The sequence below is a fragment of the Lemur catta genome, chromosome 2 (genome assembly GCF_020740605.2).
Source record: "Lemur catta isolate mLemCat1 chromosome 2, mLemCat1.pri, whole genome shotgun sequence".
NCBI classification, from domain to species: domain Eukaryota; kingdom Metazoa; phylum Chordata; class Mammalia; order Primates; family Lemuridae; genus Lemur; species Lemur catta.
Window position 1 is genome coordinate 84,067,151 of NC_059129.1, and position 19,749 is coordinate 84,086,899.

Here is a 19,749-nt window from a genome sequence, read left to right on the forward strand (position 1 = left end):
GTCCTTGTTGCACTATTGTAACTATGAGGAAAAAATGTCCTAGATTGGAGAGAAATAGAGAAAAATGAAGAGGGGTGGGAGGAAGAAAAGCAGTGAAGGAGAAATGGAGAGAGAGGAGGCAGGAGGGAGAGAAGTAAACTTTCAATAGGACTGAATTGAGTATTAGAGTGTAATCTACTTTTGATCTATTTGAACCATGAGCTTCAGAACATGTAATTGTTTACTTTTAAAGGCTAATGCTACTTCACAGCTCTTTACTGCTATAAAGTATCATTGTAATTAGAAATAGACACAGTAGTCAATAGGAGAACCATTTTTTCTTATCTCATACTTTATACAGCTAGAAGTCAGAAGATATTTTATTCTAGTCCTGGTTCTGTCATTAACTGGCTTTATGACCCTAGGAGGTCATTTGCCTTCTGTGAGCCTCAGTTTACTCATCTGCCAAAATGATGAAACTGGACAAGATGATCTATAAAGTTCCTTCTGTTCTAATATTCTGTATTTCTTTGAAATCCATTTTGCCCTAAGTGTGGCAGTGGTCTCCCATCATTAAAAAACTAACAAAAACCTAGGGCTTTGAAATTTATAAAATTAATATATATTTTCTTATACATTGATTTAGCACAGAAATTATTTTGCACAATTTGTCATTCTAACTTACATGCTGTTATTTGAGAATTTAGGTGCTATATATGAGGTTGAGTGCCATCAATTTTGTTGGATACTTGCCGCCTTTACATTATTTATTTGCTATGGTATTTTGGAGTCTGTTGATTATGAGGTTTTTTGAGAGTATTTGAAATAATCCCCAAACTTTGTATCTCTAGAGTTTTCTTTTAAGAGAATTGTTGAATTAGGCAACTAAAGCTGTTTATAGCCAGAATCACTTTAACTTTGTTTTTCTTGAATCTTTTATTTAAAATCTTCACAGATTTTGCTTTGGCAGTTAACTGAACTGTGAAAAGATATTTGCAATGTAATTGTTATAATAGGATCATATGATATTAAAAAAGAAAAGTAATGCCCTTTATCTCAGTTCGACCTATGTCAGAGGCACCAGAAACCATGGATTGAGTTTTATTTATGTGATCACTCTTAATTCTTTTTGGTTTAGTCTAATGTAAAGAATTAGAAGGTAGCAGGTACAAGGTCTACTGTAAGAAAAGGATGAAATTTGGGATCCTGTGTTATTGCTTATATGTTTGTGGATTTAATACTGAGTAGCCATGATAATAGTATGTTACAGAAGAATCTTTTTATAGTAGAGTGGAGTACAGTTAGATCTAAACAACAAAAGTTCTAGAGGAAAGCAAAGGGTAGCTAAAGAAGAAGGAAGATCTCTCATTTTCCATCTTCTAAATTACTTATTAGGTGTATCTTACAGTCTATTCACAAGTAGAGAAAATAATGTGCTTTCTTTATAGGACATTTTAAATTTTATTACTGAAAGCCTTCCAAAGGTTTCAGGGTAGCCATCACGAAATAAATTTTTAAACATGATTTCTATCCTGGCAAAGAAAACTTAGGGAAAAGTTTGAATTTGCACTTGTTAAAATTTAAACCCTCCTTCATAAGATAAAAATTACTCCCTTATTTGTAGATGACCAAACAAGCGTTCGGAAATTCAAAAGTTTGAACAAAATAGAAATTTATTATGCATAAATGGGTCCTAAGCATATTTTGAGGTTTATTAATTGATGTTTTAAAAATAACAGAAGCCCACAGAAGTTTTATGAAATTTTTCCTTTAACAAACTTTTTTGACCTCTTATTTATTTTTCTGTATTTTAATTTATTCTAAAACATCTATTAAAAAAATAAACGTCATCTTTGTAAAATGAAAAATACATCAATATTGAACAAAATATTAGTTGAATATTTTCTTCTAGAATGTCCAAACATCTTTTTGCCATTAATAATTTTGGGGATTTAAACCCTGGTATTCAAAAATAACTGCTGTGGGAAAAAGAATTTTGTATAATCTTAATAACACTGACTGTTAGGATTTAATGCATAATTATTTTTATCATCAAGGAGTTTATTTGACTCATTCTACATGGTACTCTAAGGGGCAAAATTATGTAATGCAACTTTTAAAAGATAGCAATATAATTCTAATTTCTTTCTTATAAAGTCAAGTATTTTGTGATAGCCTTACAGGCAGTAATAGAGAATTGCTAAAAAAGAAAAAGAAAAGCAGTTTTAGTTCTTTTGTTTTAAAAAAAAATTCCTTTTAAGTATTTGTATTGCAAATGAATTATTACCAAATGTTAATAAATTATTATGTCTTGTTTTTTAAAGTGAATGAATTTTTAGCTTTTGAGGGTCCCATCTTGTTGGATATGAGAATTAAACATCTAATCAAAACAAATCAGTTAAGCCAAGCAACTGCTCTAGCAAAGCTGTGTTCTGACCATCCAGAGATTGGCACAAAAGGTAGTTTTAAGCAAACTTACCTTGTCTGTCTTTGTACGTCATCACCAAATGAAAAGTTAATTGAAGAGGTGAGTATATTTTCTTTCATTAGTAATTATTTTTTAAAATGGAGGAATTAGTTTTTAATTAGATTAAAATTTTTTTGTTTTGTTTTCTCTTAGTAAGGGGATCATTGCTGTCAGTCTTACATTTTTGCTATGCTCTTAGGTAGTGGTAACTTGATTCTAAGCAGCTTTCAGAATCACATATGAACTGATTTCACCTAGCTTCTATTTTTAAATAATATGGATCTTTTAAATGCTTTGGCTGAATTATGGGAAAGATGGTATTGGCTTAATAGTTTAGTAGGATATTTATATTTTGTCAGCATTGAGGCCTTCAGTTGTATTTGACTTAAGATACTTATAGATCTTTTTAACTGGCTAATTTAAGTAACTTTATAGCATTTACATGACTTCCCTCTAAGAAAACTTTCTATCTCATTCTTAGAGGGAAGTCATGTAAATTCTCTCTATATAGAATATATATATGTGTGTGTGTATATATATACATATACACGCACTGTATGTAATTTTATGTGGATTATAATTTTTTCAGTATTATTTGCATATTTAATGTAACTTTAATTTCTTTATGAGACATTCTATTTTTACTTCTAGTTTGGCATAAAGCATAGTTTTCATGTATTTGTCTGTTTTATGACTGCAAAATTCTGAGAGTAGAATTGTGGTCCAAATGGGAATTTTGCATTTTGGAGGCCTCATAATTCCAAAAGGAAGTTGAACACAGAGTAGGAAAATTAAAAGATATTGATCAAGAAAAGGTAATATGTATTTTAAAAAATTAGATAAACACAACTATAGTACATTGATCAGTGTTTTGTGGTCACTGAATGTATACAAGTGTCTTGTATCTTTAGTATATGTATCCTCTGACTCCAGAGCAATAGAGAGAGAAGAACAAAGGGACAGACTTAAGGATATGTTAATAGAAAGACACAAGACAGAGGAGACAATTAACAGAACATGCATGACCCCCTGAGTAGACAGATATTATAATCAGAGTGAGAAGAAGGTATAGCCATAGCCATTGACAGCTGAATGACACATAAGGTTAGAGGTTGTGTAATGGAGACTGTGTGATCTTTCTTGAGAATAGGAAGGGAGGAGACAGACGGTAGGCTTGGACCAAGATGAGAAATAACCTGTTCAGCTTACTAAGGCGAGGATATTGAGGATACTGGGAAGAGAGTGGTGTCAGGCAATTTCTAGACTGAATGAAGTAGAACCATAGGCTGTTGCCTAAGATACCATACTGTTAGCTTGGACCTTGGCTAAAATACAGATTTTTTTCTTTATTATTTCTTTTATGACATTATATATAATTGACTTTTTAATTGCTGTATATGAAAGCAAAATAGAAAATTGACGTTTTCTTATTAGTTCTAACTAGCTGGACAAGTTAATTGGCAGATGTATAAAATTTATTGAAATAGCCTTTGACATGTTAACATTTTTAAAATCCTTAAATAAAGTAGTTATTATGCTGCTACATGATAGATATATATTTTTAACTCCAGTAAAGCGTTTATTATCAGTTCAGTCCATGCCTATCTGCCCTGTCCATCTGTCCTTCCTTCATTTCACAAATTTTTATTAAGTGAATGATGTGTACTGTGTAGGCAGTCAGGGGGTTAAAGGAGAATAAGGCATACACCCTTCCCTAAAGAAGCATACCTTCTAGGCGGAAACTGACTTAAACATAGAGTTGTTGGGTTAATTTTGAAGGTGAAGACTGAATTTGTAGTCTCAAGTAAAAATCTATATTTCTAGCTCTCTGAATAATCAGTCTTACAATACTGAGCCCAAATTTCCTCTTGGTTTAATTATTCAGAGTTGAGTAGCAGCAGTCCACTCTGCTCTGGGAGATGGTTGAGAAAATTCTTTATGAGGACCCTGGGTGGCTCTGATGCCACATGAAATGATTCCCCCTTCCCCCGTCATCTTAAGCAGGTAGAATTAAGATTTTTCATGTGCTTAAGTAGGGCTTACTAACGTCTGTATACCCTATCCCGGGAAAAAAACTAGATTACATAGTGTTGAACAGGACATTATATGTGTAAGTCTACACATTGCTGGTTGAAAGTCCCTTTTTGCTTACAGATTAGGTTTGATTGCTCTTTTATGTTTCCATTACAAACACATTAGAAATTTGTTCTTCATTATTCTGTATGAGGTAAGTTAAGATTAGCTATCACCAAGGCTTATTATTTCTCACCCAGGGGAAGGTAGTCACATTGCCTGTCCCTTTGGAACAGTAGGCCAGAGACATTGTCCCCTTTAGAAAGGATACTCATACTCTTCCCACTCAGCCCCTACACGCACACTTCATTCATTTACTTTACTTGTCTGCTTCTTGGAAGTATTTGAGTTGGGTTTTTAGGTTTTTTTTTTTTAAAAATGTGTTCCTTAAAGGATGATGAGAGTATTAGGAGGAGTCAGCCATGGCCTAGATTGATGGTCTGTCTGAGGAAATCTTTGTCCAAGTGAGCCAGTAGGCAAGGGATTGACTATTTCCCAGGACCCTTTAGTGCGGTAGAGATAGCAGCTAGCCCTGGCAGATGGCAGAGAAGTGGGGCTGGGAGAGATGAGTGTTTATCTGGCTTCACTGGAAAGAATGAACTTTGGCCTGGTTTCTTAGTATAGCAGTAAAAATAAAGTTAATACTGTTTAGTTTAGATCCACTACTTCTGTTGGTTTTATCATTAAAATAAAATAAACATAGAAGTTTTTTTTTTTTTTTTTTTTTTTTTTTTTGAGACAGAGTCTTGCTCTGTTGCCCGGGCTAGAGTGCCGTGGCGTCAAGCTCACAGCAACCTCAAACTCCTGGGCTTAAGCAATCCTACTGCCTCAGCCTCTGGAGTAGCTGGGACTACAGGCATGTGCCACCATGCCTGGCTAATTTTTTTCTATATATATATTTTTAGCTGTCCAGATCATTTCTTTCTATTTTTAGTAGAGATGGGGTCTCGCTCTTGCTCAGGCTGTTCTCAAACTCCTGACCTCGAGTGATCCTCCCACCTCGGCCTCCCAGAGTGCTAGGATTACAGGCGTGAGCCACCGTGCCCGGCCAACATAGAAGTTTAAAAAGTAAAATTTTCTATCTTGTCTCTATCTTATTTCCCCATTTAACACTCCTTTAGGTAATTATTAAATTTGATATATAACCTTTCTGATATTTTTCTATACATATATGTATATTTTTATATGCTTAAAACCACATATACACATACCCTGGCTGGTAGACACTTCTCCCTCCCTTATTGTGGAAATCTTTCCTTATCACTCCTTATAGATCAACTTCATTCTTTGTCATGGCTGCATAATTCCACAGTATGGATTTGTAATATCTTTAACCAGACTGGTGGACACTTACATTATTGCTTTGTACATACACCCTTTCATCCTTGTTGGAAATACACTGGTAGGTTAAGTTTCTGGAAGTAAAATTATTACATCAAAGAAGCTACACATTTCAGGTGGGTATGTCCAAATGACCATTCAGAAAAGGTGATGGCAACTTATGCTTCCAAAAACAGTATATGAAATTTCTTCTTCCCTAACACTAGAGGTTATTAATATTAGTCTTTTAAATGTTTGCTAGCCTGAGAGTTAAAAAATAGCTCATTGTTTGATTTTACATTTTTTTAGTTATGACATGTTTAACAGTTAAGTCCTTTTCTATATGGAAAGCAATATTATTTTGATAAGCAAATCAGTTATTCTTGAAATGTGACTAGAGCCAATACATTTTTAAAGTATACTTTGTAAACATACATAAAATATTGATGAAGTATTCTATATTTTTTGCATAACTGGCATAAAGAGCCATATTAAAACATAAAAAATGTTTACATTTTGAAATGATTTTTCTGCTTTGCAAAGGCATTCAACATAATATTCTTTAACAAACAGAATGTTCTAATTGGTTTTAAATATTTTACTGAGTTCTAAATTTTCTGGCATTTAAATTTTTGCTCATTTTTCAAAGCAGAGAATAGTCTCTCTATACATAATACATTGGTAATCTCTGAATTATGCTGCTTTGGATTTTTAAAATAATTCTTGTTCATTGATGACTATGTTTTACTTTTCTCAATTTCAGTTCATTTATTAGTTTAAACATGGCTTCATTACTCCTGTCATTCTCTTTACTACTATATTTTTCCAAGAGGACCATCTAGTGGCAAATCAGGGTAATGAAGGCTATCAAGTACATAGTAAAAATTGTCTTATTAGTATGCCTGTAAAAATGAAGTTTTCCTCCCCAAAATGACGTTTTCTGTATTATTGAATATAGCAAATGTTTTAGTTGGTATATTGTATTTATTTGAATAAATACACATAGATGATCACACGTACAAATAAATATTTTTAAATATTAAGAATAAGGTAATGAGAGTAATATCATTGGGCAAATAAATTTCTTTCCTATACATAATGTACACATTTGGTACCATATGAGCATTCAATAAGAATGGCTTAGGTTTTAGAAGAACAGCAAAAATGAGATTCAAAATAAATCAGATTTTTATGAAATAAGGATTTTTATTAAACCTCTGAACAAGTCAAAATCCATATTTAGCAATATATGGCATCAATATGCTTGTGCATGTGGAATTCTGGAAAGAGCAAGACTACAAAGCTAAACCTAGGTTGAAATCTTGACTCTGCCATTAAATGTGTAACTTTGAGCAAGTGACTTAACCTCTCTGAGCCTTCTTTCTCATAAAGAAATAGTAAGATCTCTCCTTCCACACGCAACAGCACTCAAATCTCATCCTCTCCACTGCCTGCTCACTCACTTCCCTCCATCCATGCTGGCCTCCTGGCGGGTCCCCAAATCTGCCAGAGGTGCTCCTTCTTCAGGGTTTTTGAACTTGCTGTTCCCTCTGCCTAGACCCCCTTCCCCTCATTCAGCCACATGATCCTTTCCCTCATGTCCTTCGTATCTTAACTCAACTGTCACCTTCTGAGGAAGGCTTTTCTAAGGATCCTATTTAAAATTGCAGCTCCACTCGCCACCCCACATCCCACTTACCTGCTTTGTTAAAATATAATATGTTTTACTTAGTTAGTATTGTGCCTTTTCCACTAAAATTTAAGATCCACAAGGCAACGGATTTTTGTCTTTCTTGTATACTGCCGTATTTCCAGCAAAAACAACAACAACAATAAGAAATAGTAATATCTACTGGGCAAGCTATTATGTAGATTAGCAATGCTATTTCTGAAGAAGCTGGCACTAACAAAAAAATAGTAGCTATTGTTACTGTTACCATTAACAGCTTATAAAAAATTAAAAAAAAAACACCTCATGGCTTGACTTACTAACATTTGTCTGCATGAGTACGCCAAGGTAATTGTTTAAAGTTAACACAGCTTTTAATAAAAGATAATGTAATGAAATGGAAAGAGCTTAGATCTTTGATGTCAGTCAGACATGGTTTGATTTGTGACTCCACCACTTAACTGTTGTAACTTGGTAACTTCTTTGAACCCCACATCCATTATGCAGACAGTCCCTGACCTAGAATGGTCCAACTTATTATTTTTTAGACTCTCTGATTGTGCAAAAGCGATACACATTCAGTTTGCTTCTCCACTTAAAAATGGGATTACGTCCCTATAAACGGGTAGGGATATAACCCCGCTGAAAGTGGAGAGCATCTGTATATAAAGTGTTAATGATAATACCTAGTAGAAAAGTTGAAATTAAATAATATACATAAAATGTCTGACAATATATTTAACATATTGTAGATATTTTAAAATATGTTATAAATATATACCCTTCAAATCCTTCAGCCCTTTTTTTATGTGCTTAAATGAGGTTGCTTATATAAAGATTTGTTAGAAATAGACAGAGGACCACTGCACCAGATAGTATCAAGACTTAGGATTCAGTCTTGACTCTACCACTAACTTCATAATTCCTTTAAGAAATCATTGATGTTACACACACAGAATTTGGTCTTTTCTTAGTGTTTTCTAAGAAAGCCCAATTTAATGTATAAAATGGAAACTCTGAGTCTGTTGCCACACAACCTTTATCACTATCAAAGACTGACCTCAAGATTACCCCTATTCCCCTTTTAGACACTTGTTCAATCCTAAACACTACATTTTACACTGGTGCACACTTTTGCTTACTCAATATTTGATCAGATAGAGAGGATCAAGTAGGCATAGCACCTCTGTGGTACATAGGTGCCAGTGTTCTGTGTTAGGTGTTGAGTTCTTCTTTTTGCCGTCTGTCAGTTGTGCCATGTTGTAATTAATCTTTCTATTCTGTGGAATACTGGTGATTTGTGATTATATGCTGTTTGTCACATCCCTTGTCTTAAAGCAGATGCTTGTAGAAATCATAGGTAATTCTGGTTGTTTTCTATAGTATATCATTATAATGAGGTAGTAAATTTTAATTAAAAAATAAGTAATAGATGTGAGTGCATCATTAAATGAAGCAAGTTGCCTTCATCTAGGTTATACGCACGCATGCATGGCTGTTGGCAAGCTTTGAGATGGAGTAAAAATAGTGGAGATGTATAGAAAATTGAGGTGAGCTTATTTTAAAGGTGATATAGTTGCATAAAATGTTTCATATTATATTTCCCCTTCTGAATAGATACTTAGTTTACTAGTTTATATCCAATATACCTCTCTCTTTCTCTTGATTCTATTGCTTTAAATCAGTGGCTAAAAGGAAAAAAGAATAAAAGTACTGCAGCTTTTCTTTTTCAGTATCATAGATCTAATTTCATGGGTAGGGTGCTTATAATTATCAGTTATTTACTTGTAAATTCTTGAAAATATTTGGTTCTCTCATGTTCGGTATTCTCTCAGAATTACTATATTAATTTCTACTGGCTATGAAGAAAGATTATTTTTTTAAACTACAGCCAGTCTTTGTCCTTGTAATGAAAAATTATGACTTTGATAGTGTATGAGTTAATGACATTTTATTGATGAAAATGATCTGTAAATATCTAATGAAAAATTTTAAAGTGTATTATTGTATATGTCACAAGACCATTTATGGCATATTTTTCCTTTTTCTATAGATTTCAGAAGTTGATTGCAAAGATGCATTAGAAATGATCTGTAACTTAGAATCTGAGGGTGATGAAAAAAGTGCTCTTGTTTTATGTACTGCATTTTTGTCACGTCAGCTCCAACAAGGAGATATGTACTGTGCTTGGTGAGTTGATTTTCTTTTTTAAAGAAAAATGTGTTAAATAAGAATACAAAATGGGTTGTGAGAATTCATATAGCATAGGAACATTTTTAAAAATCTTTTTGGGTCTTACCAAGACAACAGGCTTATTTTCAGATATTACATCAAGGAGTTGTTAAAAATTTAAAAGCTTTTTGCTTTAAGGACCACACAATTCCTAAGCAAGCATACCAGTAATGATCATTTGGTCAGGAAATATTTAAATGTTGAAGATAAAAGAAAGTTCTATTTTATCTACTGCTACCATAAAATTATTTTCAGATATGTAAAAACCTATTATTTAATGTGTTTTTTTTCTCTGCATATTACACACTTTTAGCTACTTTACTGCTAGTCATATATAAATGGAAATTTAGTTCATTTTTCAGCTATGAGAAATCATTCCACTTCACTAACTTTTTCAGTGTTTTTTTTCAGTGCACATTTCTTTGTATGGTACATTTCCAAGTGGCCAAAACTTGTTATATATAAATAATTCTTTGGGAGGCTACAACTAGCAGATGCGGGTTTCAGTTAAATCAAAAATTTAAGACCAGCTGTCTTAAATTAGCATAAACTAAGATTGACAATTTGGTCAGCCAACAGCTTTATTAGTCTTTAGTGTTGTGTTGATATTATGGGTACACAAAAGAAAATTTGGTTTATCACATTGTGGCATTTAAGAATATTTACCAAGTGACACATAACATACAAATAAGTATAGATCAGGCAAGAAGATTGAAGTTCATAATTATAAAGATTTTCTGAGCAGTTGAGCTTTGTTATAAAGGAAAAATCGTATATGCAGTACAGAAAAGATTGATGTGAAAGGCAGTTAGAAAAATTCTGAAGGGAAAATAAATAAAATTATTGAGGATGGATAGATATTCTGGGTATGACATAGCATGAAAATGAGTAATGACTAAGAAATTAGTGTATTAATTGGTTTTTAAAAAGGCACCAAAGTCTGAATTTTATATGATAAAAGCAATCTATTACAAACTCTTGAGTAGAAGGACAACCTAGAAGTTTATGTTTAAGAAACACTGTTAAAGATAAACAGTTGAGAATTTATTGGGGACTCAACAGTGAGGGCAGAGTTGAAATGGAAAATCTGGAAAGCCAATATATAGTCCAGCTGGGAAGTTTCAAAGGCTACCTTATGGATGTAGAATAGGTGAAAGAAATGCTGAAGATAACAGTCATGAAGATAGGGAAAAAGTAGAGCCTGATAGGGTCAGTGATAATGCATTAAATTAGGGAGACGTGAACTGGGAAGAATGGCAATCATCTTTTTTCATATATTAGGTTTCTGGTTTCAGAAGAGATCAAAGTAGAGAAGTCTTACAAAGAACTAGAGAGGTGAAAGTTGTTAAGACTGGAGAAACAGACTTTGAAGTCCTCAGTATATAGGTTAAAATCCAGTGAATGAGCAAGTTATTCAAGTAGATGGTGAAAAGAGTTCCTAGGAGTGGAAACTGAAGAAGTATTAATAGGTAAGTCCTGTATTGAGAACACCTGGTAAAAAAAGTTGAAGCAAGGAAGATTTATGTGGGAATTAATCATGGAGGACAGAGTAGAAACAGGATGATAAGTGAAAGAGGAAAATTCACCACTTTAGTAGGATTTTTTAATGAAAAAATGTTACTGCATTTGAAATAAATTTTGAAGTTAATTTTATTTTTCAGAACTTTTTTATTGTTTCACTGCTGTGGCACAGATTAGTTTCTTTCTTCTGTGTCATCATTGGTTCTTATATTCATCTAGTAATAAACTTATTGGTCAGTGTAAATGCTTTTAGAAAATCATTATGCCATTGATGTCTGCTTTCTCCGTGTGTGTATGTATATATACATATTTATGCATACACATATACACAATCTTGAGCTTTCTTATTACATAAAGTTTAGATGTGGTTCACAGTTCCCATTTGTATTAACTTGCTTAAGTGTTACGTGCTTTCCTAGTGAAAGGTAGTGCTTTTTTGTCTGAGATTGAAAAAAAATTAGCAAAATGATAAACCATATCCTTATTTTATTTGGTGTTTAGAAAATCTGGGTCTATTTTCTTGCATTTAAACTTAATTGCACATGTACAATTGGAATCTAAAACTATTTTTATATTTAAATGTAATGACCAGACTTACATGGTCCATGGTTGTTACATTGCTACTCTAACTTCTAAATGTTTTCTTTTTTTAGGGAACTCACTCTCTTTTGGAGTAAATTACAGCAAAGAGTGGAACCATCTATACAAGTGTACCTTGAGAGGTGTCGTCAACTGTCTTTGTTGACAAAGACAGTTTATCACATTTTCTTCCTGATTAAAGTTATTAATTCAGAGGTAAGAATAATAAAACTATTTTTTAAATTTAAAATGTATAAATTATCTTTAATAAAAAGATTTTAACTTTTCTTATTTTGGCATCTCTTTCAGTGTTTTTTTTTAAAACTTCATTTAGTGCTTTGTACATTTTATTAGTCCTTAAGACATTCAATACAGAAAAACTTAAAAATGCAATTGAGGTCCTGGGGCTTGCTCTTAGCTGGAAGAAAAGTAAAATACATAATACTTACATTATATCGTTCTTCTCTTTTGCTCTTAGGGGTTATACTACTGTGTCAATTTGGCTGTAGAAATTTAGAAAGTGTAAAGAGGAATATAGAGATAGATTCCTTTGCTAGCAGTAGAGCAGATTACATTATCTAAAAAACGTTTCGACTACACAACAGCCACAAATACTTGATAAAATAAAACAAACGTACTTTTAAATGTATAGTAGCTGAGATTGCAAGAATATTAGGGAAATTCCTGGGGCTCAAAATGAAGATGAATCTAAAAATTGGAGCAGAAAGCTTGAACTGATGTTGGGCCTTACCTAGCCTGGTGGGGATTGGGTATGTTGTTACTTGGCAGTAACTAAGTAGTTTGAGTTTTAATATACACACAGGGATAGGAGATAGCTATATGCAAATACGTCATAAGATCTTGGGCTATCTCAATTTGAGGAGTTAGATCTGAACACTCCCCTCAACACACACAGCTGGGGCCTGTGAAATATTGTAATTTTATTGAAAAGGTAGACTAGAAAAATAATACTCTCCAACACAGATGGATAATAGGGAACCTTGCGTATGTCCAGGTGAACTCCGGGTCAGAGGAGGAAAACCTTGCCTTTAAGAATTTATAACTATAGGTCTACCCTCTCACAGATTTGGGGGCCACATTTATTCTGGCCTGTGTAATCCAGGAATACCCATGCGAAGTAAGTAATGTTTAAGAAGGTGAGGATGGAGTTCTGGGCTGATAATACCTGGGATGCCTACAGAAGCAAATACAAAACTCCATTAGGAGGGCCATACTGTCAACACAGGATTCTTATAAAACCCTGCTTAATATGAGTTCACCATCAAGATTTACAAAACATGCAGCAGTCTGCCATGAGGGAATTTTAGCATATAGAAAGAACATAAACATACAAGCATAAAAGCTATAAATTACATATATTTAAAGGCATAAGTGAGTTAACCATCAAGATTTATAAATTTATAAAGGTATGAAACACTCTGAAGTGAGTGAATTTCAGCAAAGAATAGTAGAATTTGTTGCCTAACATTTTAAATAATATGGACAAATCTATAAAATACATATATTTAAAGGCATAAAATAAGAAATTAAAGCTTATGAAAGAAAGACACTGTCAATGATCAAGCAGATTTTAAAGAGTCAAAAGAACTTTTGCAAATTAAAAAACAGTCGTTGAAATGAAAGACTTAACAGATGGATTACGTACATTAGACACAACTGAAGAAGGAACTGTCAGGTTGCATGAGTGCTTTCACTTATTAGGTAAATCAGAATGGAAGTTTTCTGAAAGTTACTGATTTTCTTTTATTAACTCTTGTAGGAATGCAGTTGGTTTCCATTTAAATGTACACAGAGGAAAGACACCTTCCAAAGGTGCTACTGTTGCATAAAACCTAAAAATTGGCATGCAGCATGATGACAGATTTTTTAATTAATGTATACTTTTTTGAAAGGAGGATCAAAAGACACTCCCCCATCTCCCTTTATAAGTACCTCTTAAAATCTATAATTGGTCAGTAAGTCTTAGGTGTATATTCATTTTTCTCTCCTGAAATAATTTCTCTTCAATTTCAGAAGTAAAGAACAGGAATATGAATCCTTCTCCTTTCCAGTTTTTCCTATATCAACCTTGTTAACTCATCCTGATTTTCCATTTTATATATTGTGGTGCCACAGTTAAAAAAATAACCCAAAAAGGTACAATAATAAGTTTCTTAGGAAACTACTGTGCAATTTTAAAATATAGGCTGCGCCACTGCCTAATTCTAATTTAAAAAGCAGCACGGAGGCCGGGCGCGGTGGCTCACGCCTGTAATCCTAGCTCTGGGAGGCCGAGGCGGGTGGATCGCTCGAGGTCAGGAGTTCGAGACCAGCCTGAGCAAGAGTGAGACCCCGTCTCTACTAAAAATAGAAAGAAATTATCTGGCCAACTAAAAAATATATATATACAAAAAAATTAGCCGGGCATGGTGGCTCATGCCTGTAGTCCCAGCTACTAGGGAGGCTGAGGCAGTAGGATCGCTTAAGCCCAGGAGTTTGAGGTTGCTGTGAGCTAGGCTGATGCCACGGCACTCACTCTAGCCCGGGCAACAAAGTGACACTCTGTCTCAAAAAAAAATAAAAAAATAAAAAAATAAAAAGCAGCACGGCAAAGTGGAAGAAACCTGGAACTAGAAGCCAGACAAACTGGGTATAAATCTTGACTCACTACTGACCTTAACCTCTCTGGGTTTCATTACTTAATTAAATGAATTGAGGAAGTTTGATAAAAGTCACCATCCTCTTTTAATCTTACTCCCCACTCATAAAGAGGCCATGTTGGAGCAGGGCGGGGGACGCTGTGGAACTTGGACAAGAGCTGCACTGTCTGTTATGGTAGCCCATTTTAGGTGCTCAATAGCTCCATGTGGCCAGTGGGTGCCCTATTGGACAGTACAGATACAGAACGTTCCCATGATCACAAATAGTTTTGTTGGCTAACACTCTTCTAAAGAGGCTTTGGGTCCAGAAATAAAATACATAAAAAAGCAGTTTAAAGTATAAATAGCTTGGTAAAGTTGGCCAGGGCAGCAGATTTCTTGGCAGGAATAATATGCATCATGATAGTAGCTCTTTGCCTCCAAAATCTTGTTTCTCATTGCATGACATTTTATTCCTGTGTCTTTTACTTTCTGAAATCTAACAAGCAGAGAATGCTTTGTCTTAAACCTAAAATCATAGGTTGTTATTGTTTTAGGAAGAGACCTTAAAGTTAAGCTATAGTGACTAGGTTCCAGTGTAAGTCTCTTCATTTTCCAGGTGAAAGTTAGTGATTTGGATTAATTGATAGTCCTCTTTTTTCAAAATTCCAAGAGTTGAAGACTATCTGCCAGCCACTCTCATATTAATTTAAAATACAGTTGGCCCTTCATATCCATGGGTCCCACATCTATGGATTCAACAAACTGTACATCAGAAATATTTAGGGGGGGAAATTCCACAAAGTTCCAAAAAGCAAAACTTGAATTTGCTGCAAGCTGAGTATTATGTTGAATCTATGCAAACGAAATGATGTGTAGGCATAGCATTAGGTATTACAAGTAATTGAGAGGATGTGCATAGGTTATATGGAAATATTCTGCCATTTTGTATAAAGGATTCAAGTATCCACAGATTTTGGTATCTGTGGGGTCCTGGAACCAATGCCCCATTGATTCCAAGGGACAACTGTAATTTCTTCTTAAATTTGTATTGATAGCTGCAAAGGAATGGGAGCAAATAGCTTGGTGCATCTTTTAATTCTTGCAGTATACTCTTTCTTAGACCCCTTGAAGTTAAAGAGTTGAAAAATACAACATACCCAATCCCCACCAGGCTAGATAAGGCCCAACATCAGTTCAAGCTTTCTGCTCCAATTTTTAGGTTCATCTTCATTTTGAGCCCCAGGAATTTCCCTAATATTCTTGCAATCTCAGCTACTATACATTTAAAAATCTCCATCAAGGATTTTATAGTCTCTTGATGGAGATACACAAACAATTGCAATATTAATATGGGTCTCTATTAGAGTGGAATGTTGAAACTCCTGTGAGAGCGCGTTGCTGAGCACAGTGCCTGGTATAAAGTAAGTGCTGAGTGAATAAAAGAAGTGGACCACTAATGTCCTTGTCTGTTTTGCTATTCAGTTAGTACTGGCCAAAGAGGGGAGAGAAAAAGCATATAAAGTAGTAGGAAGACAAAAGAGAATAGGATATTTGGGGGCACTTCAAGTGGGTCAGTTTTCTGTTTGGGTAGATGGAAAGATTAAAAACATGAGACTAGAACAGATGAGGCAAAGGTCAGATTGTGAAGGTCCTTTTTATTCCATGCTAAGAAGTTTATATTTAATTCTGAAATACATAGGTAGCCATTTAAAGAGTTTTAAAGCAGGGTAAGGCATGATGCTACAGGTATAGGGGAAAGCTGAATTGGAAGTCACATGGGGAACTAAAATCAACACGAAAGCCCTGGTTAGGTTTAGGTCAAGGATACTAGGCAGCCAGAAGAAATGAACAGAAACGGCTATGAGAAGAGGGTACAAAAGACAAAGCTTTCTTTTTCCCAAAGCTTTCCTGGTTCTCTTCTAGTGCCAGAAAGGGGGTTGAGTCTCTGTTCCTCCTCTGAATTCATATCACTTAGCTTTCTGCTCTTGTGACTCATAAATTCAAGCTGGTGCTGTCAGTACTTATTATTAACTGATGTTATGAATTAAGTAGATTTCTATGGGCTAATCACTTGTTTAATCACATTTGTATTTGTGGAAAATTGTGAACTCACTCAACTTTAAAACATACTTGTCATATGGCCAGTTTATAATTTGAATATTGCCTATTAACTTAATTTTCAAGTACATACAAATGAAAACTCAGAAGAATAAAAATTTTGACATAGTTTCTTTTGTTGGCATTATTTGTTAAGGTTTCAGATTTAATTTAACATTAAAGTTTTTTTGTTGCTTTTTTGTATATGGGGGAGTGGGGATGTGACCTTTATTGAGCTTATCCACCGGAGTGGAAATAATATCTGTACGAAACCAAATGTTTGTTACTGTAACTACTGCATCACAATTAAAATCCAAGCAGTTATTTTTATAAACAGTCAACTCAACCAAAACCCACTACTTTGGAATCAGTAGCTACTTTGAAGCCACAGTAACACTTAAAATATGGTTAAGGCTCGAATGCAGAAATTTGGTTGGTTGGAAAGCTAATTAAACTTCCAACTTCTTTAATAGAATTACAAAAAGGCAAAATTGTGTTTTTCACAGAGATACAGTCCACAGGAATTACCAACACTGGACGGCTGTTAGAGTATTTAGAGTCCTGAGGTAATAAGGAATCCAGGCATCTTTTAGACAGTCTTCTGTTGTCCCTTTTTTTCAATCAGAGATTTGTGAATGTGTGGGATGACACCACCACCAGCAATTGTAGCCTTGATGACATAGTCCAATTCTTCATCTCCACAAATAGCAAGTTGCAAATGACAAGGGGTAATACACTTTACCTTTAAGTCTTTTGATGCACTTCCTGCCAGTTCAAATTCCTCCGTGGTGAGGTACTCTAGGATGGCTGCACCGTACACAGCGGCGTTCGCATCCACACATCCATGTCTGGTCACCCTAGATTTCAGGTGTTGATGAATACAGCACACCGGGAACTTTTTGAATTCAGCTGAAGCTCAAACAAGCAAGACCAAGAAACGGCTAATCAGACACAAGGAGATCCCACCTACTCCTGCATCACACCATGATTCAGACTGCCCATTAAGATGTTTTTAAAACAAATGTATTAAAGTTATTTGCCCTTAGTGTGTTGAAATGAACCTTTGAATTCATTCACAGACTGGATTAGAATAAATGTCAGTGGAGTTCCCCCTTTTAAATAATTTTAGTTGTGTTTTATAAGCAATAATTAGAATTTTTGAACCAGCTTTTGCCATTTCTGGAGAAAAGGCTTGACATTCATGTGACATAAAATAGTCATTTTCCCAAGACATATGCTTCATCCAACTCTGAATTCCTTTTATTTATTTATTTATTTTTTTTTTTTTTTTTTTTTTTTTTTTTTTTTTTTTTTTGAGACAGAGTCTCACTTTATTTCCTGGGCTAGAGTGAGTGCCGTGGTGTCAGCCTAGCTCACAGCAACCTCAAACTCCCGGGCTTAAGCGATCCTACTGCTTCAGCCTCCCCAGTAGCTGGGACTACAGGCATGCGCCACCATGCCCGGCTAATTTTTTCTATATATATTTTTAGTTGGCCAGCTAATTTCTTTCCATTTTTACAGTAGAGACGGGGTCTCGCTCAGGCTGGTCTCGAACTCCTGACCTCGAGCGATCCACCTGCCTCAGCCTCCCAGAGTGCTAGGATTACAGGCGTGAGCCACCGTGCCCGGCCCTGAATTCCTTCTTAAATTCATTTCTTTCTTCATCATTTCTTGAATTTTCTAAATAATCAGCCCTTTGCAGAATTTTCATCCTCTATGTACGTATTAAACCGTCTGACAATATTTTATATGCCTTAGAATTATCTTTATGGTTGACTTGACCTTTGATTCCTCCGAGACTTAACTTCGTGTCTTTCTCTGTTTAGTGTGCAGCTTCACTGAACATGTGTGTTTTTCTTTCTTGCATATTATAGCAGAGGAGTGGCCTAATTGTTCCATATTAGCAGCCCCCAAGGCATATAACAGAGATGCAGATGTTTTCCTGTAAAAGTTTTATGGGTCAGATCTATCTCAGAAGAACATTAAATAATTTCACAAGTTTATGTGAAAGCTAGAAATGCCCATACGGTCCCACCTTTTTCCCAGTTGTCCTCTCTTCCGTGTCATTTTTAAAGTAGGTTTCTTTGTATCTATTTTTCTTGTTCATTTTCTTCTTGGTCTTTGTGCCCTTGCTTTTCCTCAAATCAAGACCAGTTCAGTATCCCAGCCTCCTTTCCTTATTCTCCTTTTGCCCCACAAATCTAAGCTTCTCTTTTAGTAAAATATTTTGTTTTCTTCCTGACCTATCAAAGTACAGACCCTATCAGCTCTCTTTACTTCTTTTCTGTCTTTCCTTTTGATCCTATATCACACATAGGATCATCCATTCAAATGAACGTGGCCACCTGCTGTGGCTAGCTTATTTCTCATATATCATTGTTCCTTTCTAGTTTTTAAATCCTGTTTCTGTCTCTTCTTAACACCTTATATCTTTCAACTGACTTACCTTCATTACTGCTATATAATAATAGTTCAAGATGCTAATTCAAAAGAAAACATTTTTGGGTTCTGTATCCTCCCAATTCTTAGGCTGGTCTAGCCATGAGGTAGGTGATTTGGCATTCAGTTTTATGATAGCACTGGAATCCTTACTATTAGAGATCAATACCTTATTTTGTTATAAATGAAATATTTATTTCATTACTAATAAGTCAGGAAATACAGGGACATTCTCGGTATTATAATTGGATTAAGAGGGTTTTGTTTCAGAAAAATTGCAAGTATAAACTTAGGAAGGAAGATTTATGATAAAGATGACATTTATTGATAACTTACTATGTGTTGTACTTTATGCCAGGTACTTTAAATACTTAATCTCCTTTAATATAGCAATTTTAGGAAGTTTAAGTGCTATTTTGACCTCTGTTTTATAAATGGGATATGAAAAGTCAGAGAAGTTAAATAACTTTCAAGTTTGCCTAGCTATTAGATGATTTCATAACCAGATCTTAGCTTCTTCCAGTACTTATGCTTTTTCTCCTGTGCTATGCAGTTCATTGTACACACACACACACACACACACACACACACACACACACACACACACACACACACACATAGCTGCATTGCTTTAGAAGGGGAATCTTTTCATATGTTGCAACTGCAAGATTTTAGAAAAGCAAACTAGATCTTAAAAACTAAAATCACAAATAAATTAGTGTAGATTCTGT

General features: G+C 34.4%; 2 protein-coding genes across 4 annotated transcripts in view; one reads left to right on the forward strand and one right to left on the reverse strand.

Annotated features, from left to right (window-relative positions):
- Window positions 1-19,749, forward strand: part of ZNF292 (zinc finger protein 292) — a 93,344-nt gene that overhangs the window by 64,718 nt on the left and 8,877 nt on the right. For all 3 annotated transcript variants that reach the window (XM_045543981.1, XM_045543982.1, XM_045543983.1), the window contains 3 exons: window positions 2,304-2,506; window positions 9,562-9,698; window positions 11,915-12,056. In XM_045543981.1, the coding sequence (XP_045399937.1) occupies window positions 2,304-2,506; window positions 9,562-9,698; window positions 11,915-12,056 (482 nt within the window). The remainder of the gene's footprint in view (window positions 1-2,303; window positions 2,507-9,561; window positions 9,699-11,914; window positions 12,057-19,749) is intronic.
- Window positions 16,796-19,031, reverse strand: LOC123633488 (histone H2A.Z-like). The gene is made up of 2 exons (XM_045544769.1): window positions 19,026-19,031; window positions 16,796-17,474 (listed from the first exon to the last, which is right to left on the reverse strand). Exons 1-2 carry the CDS (start codon window positions 19,029-19,031, stop codon window positions 17,169-17,171), a joined length of 312 nt encoding a protein of 103 aa, XP_045400725.1. The 3' UTR covers window positions 16,796-17,168.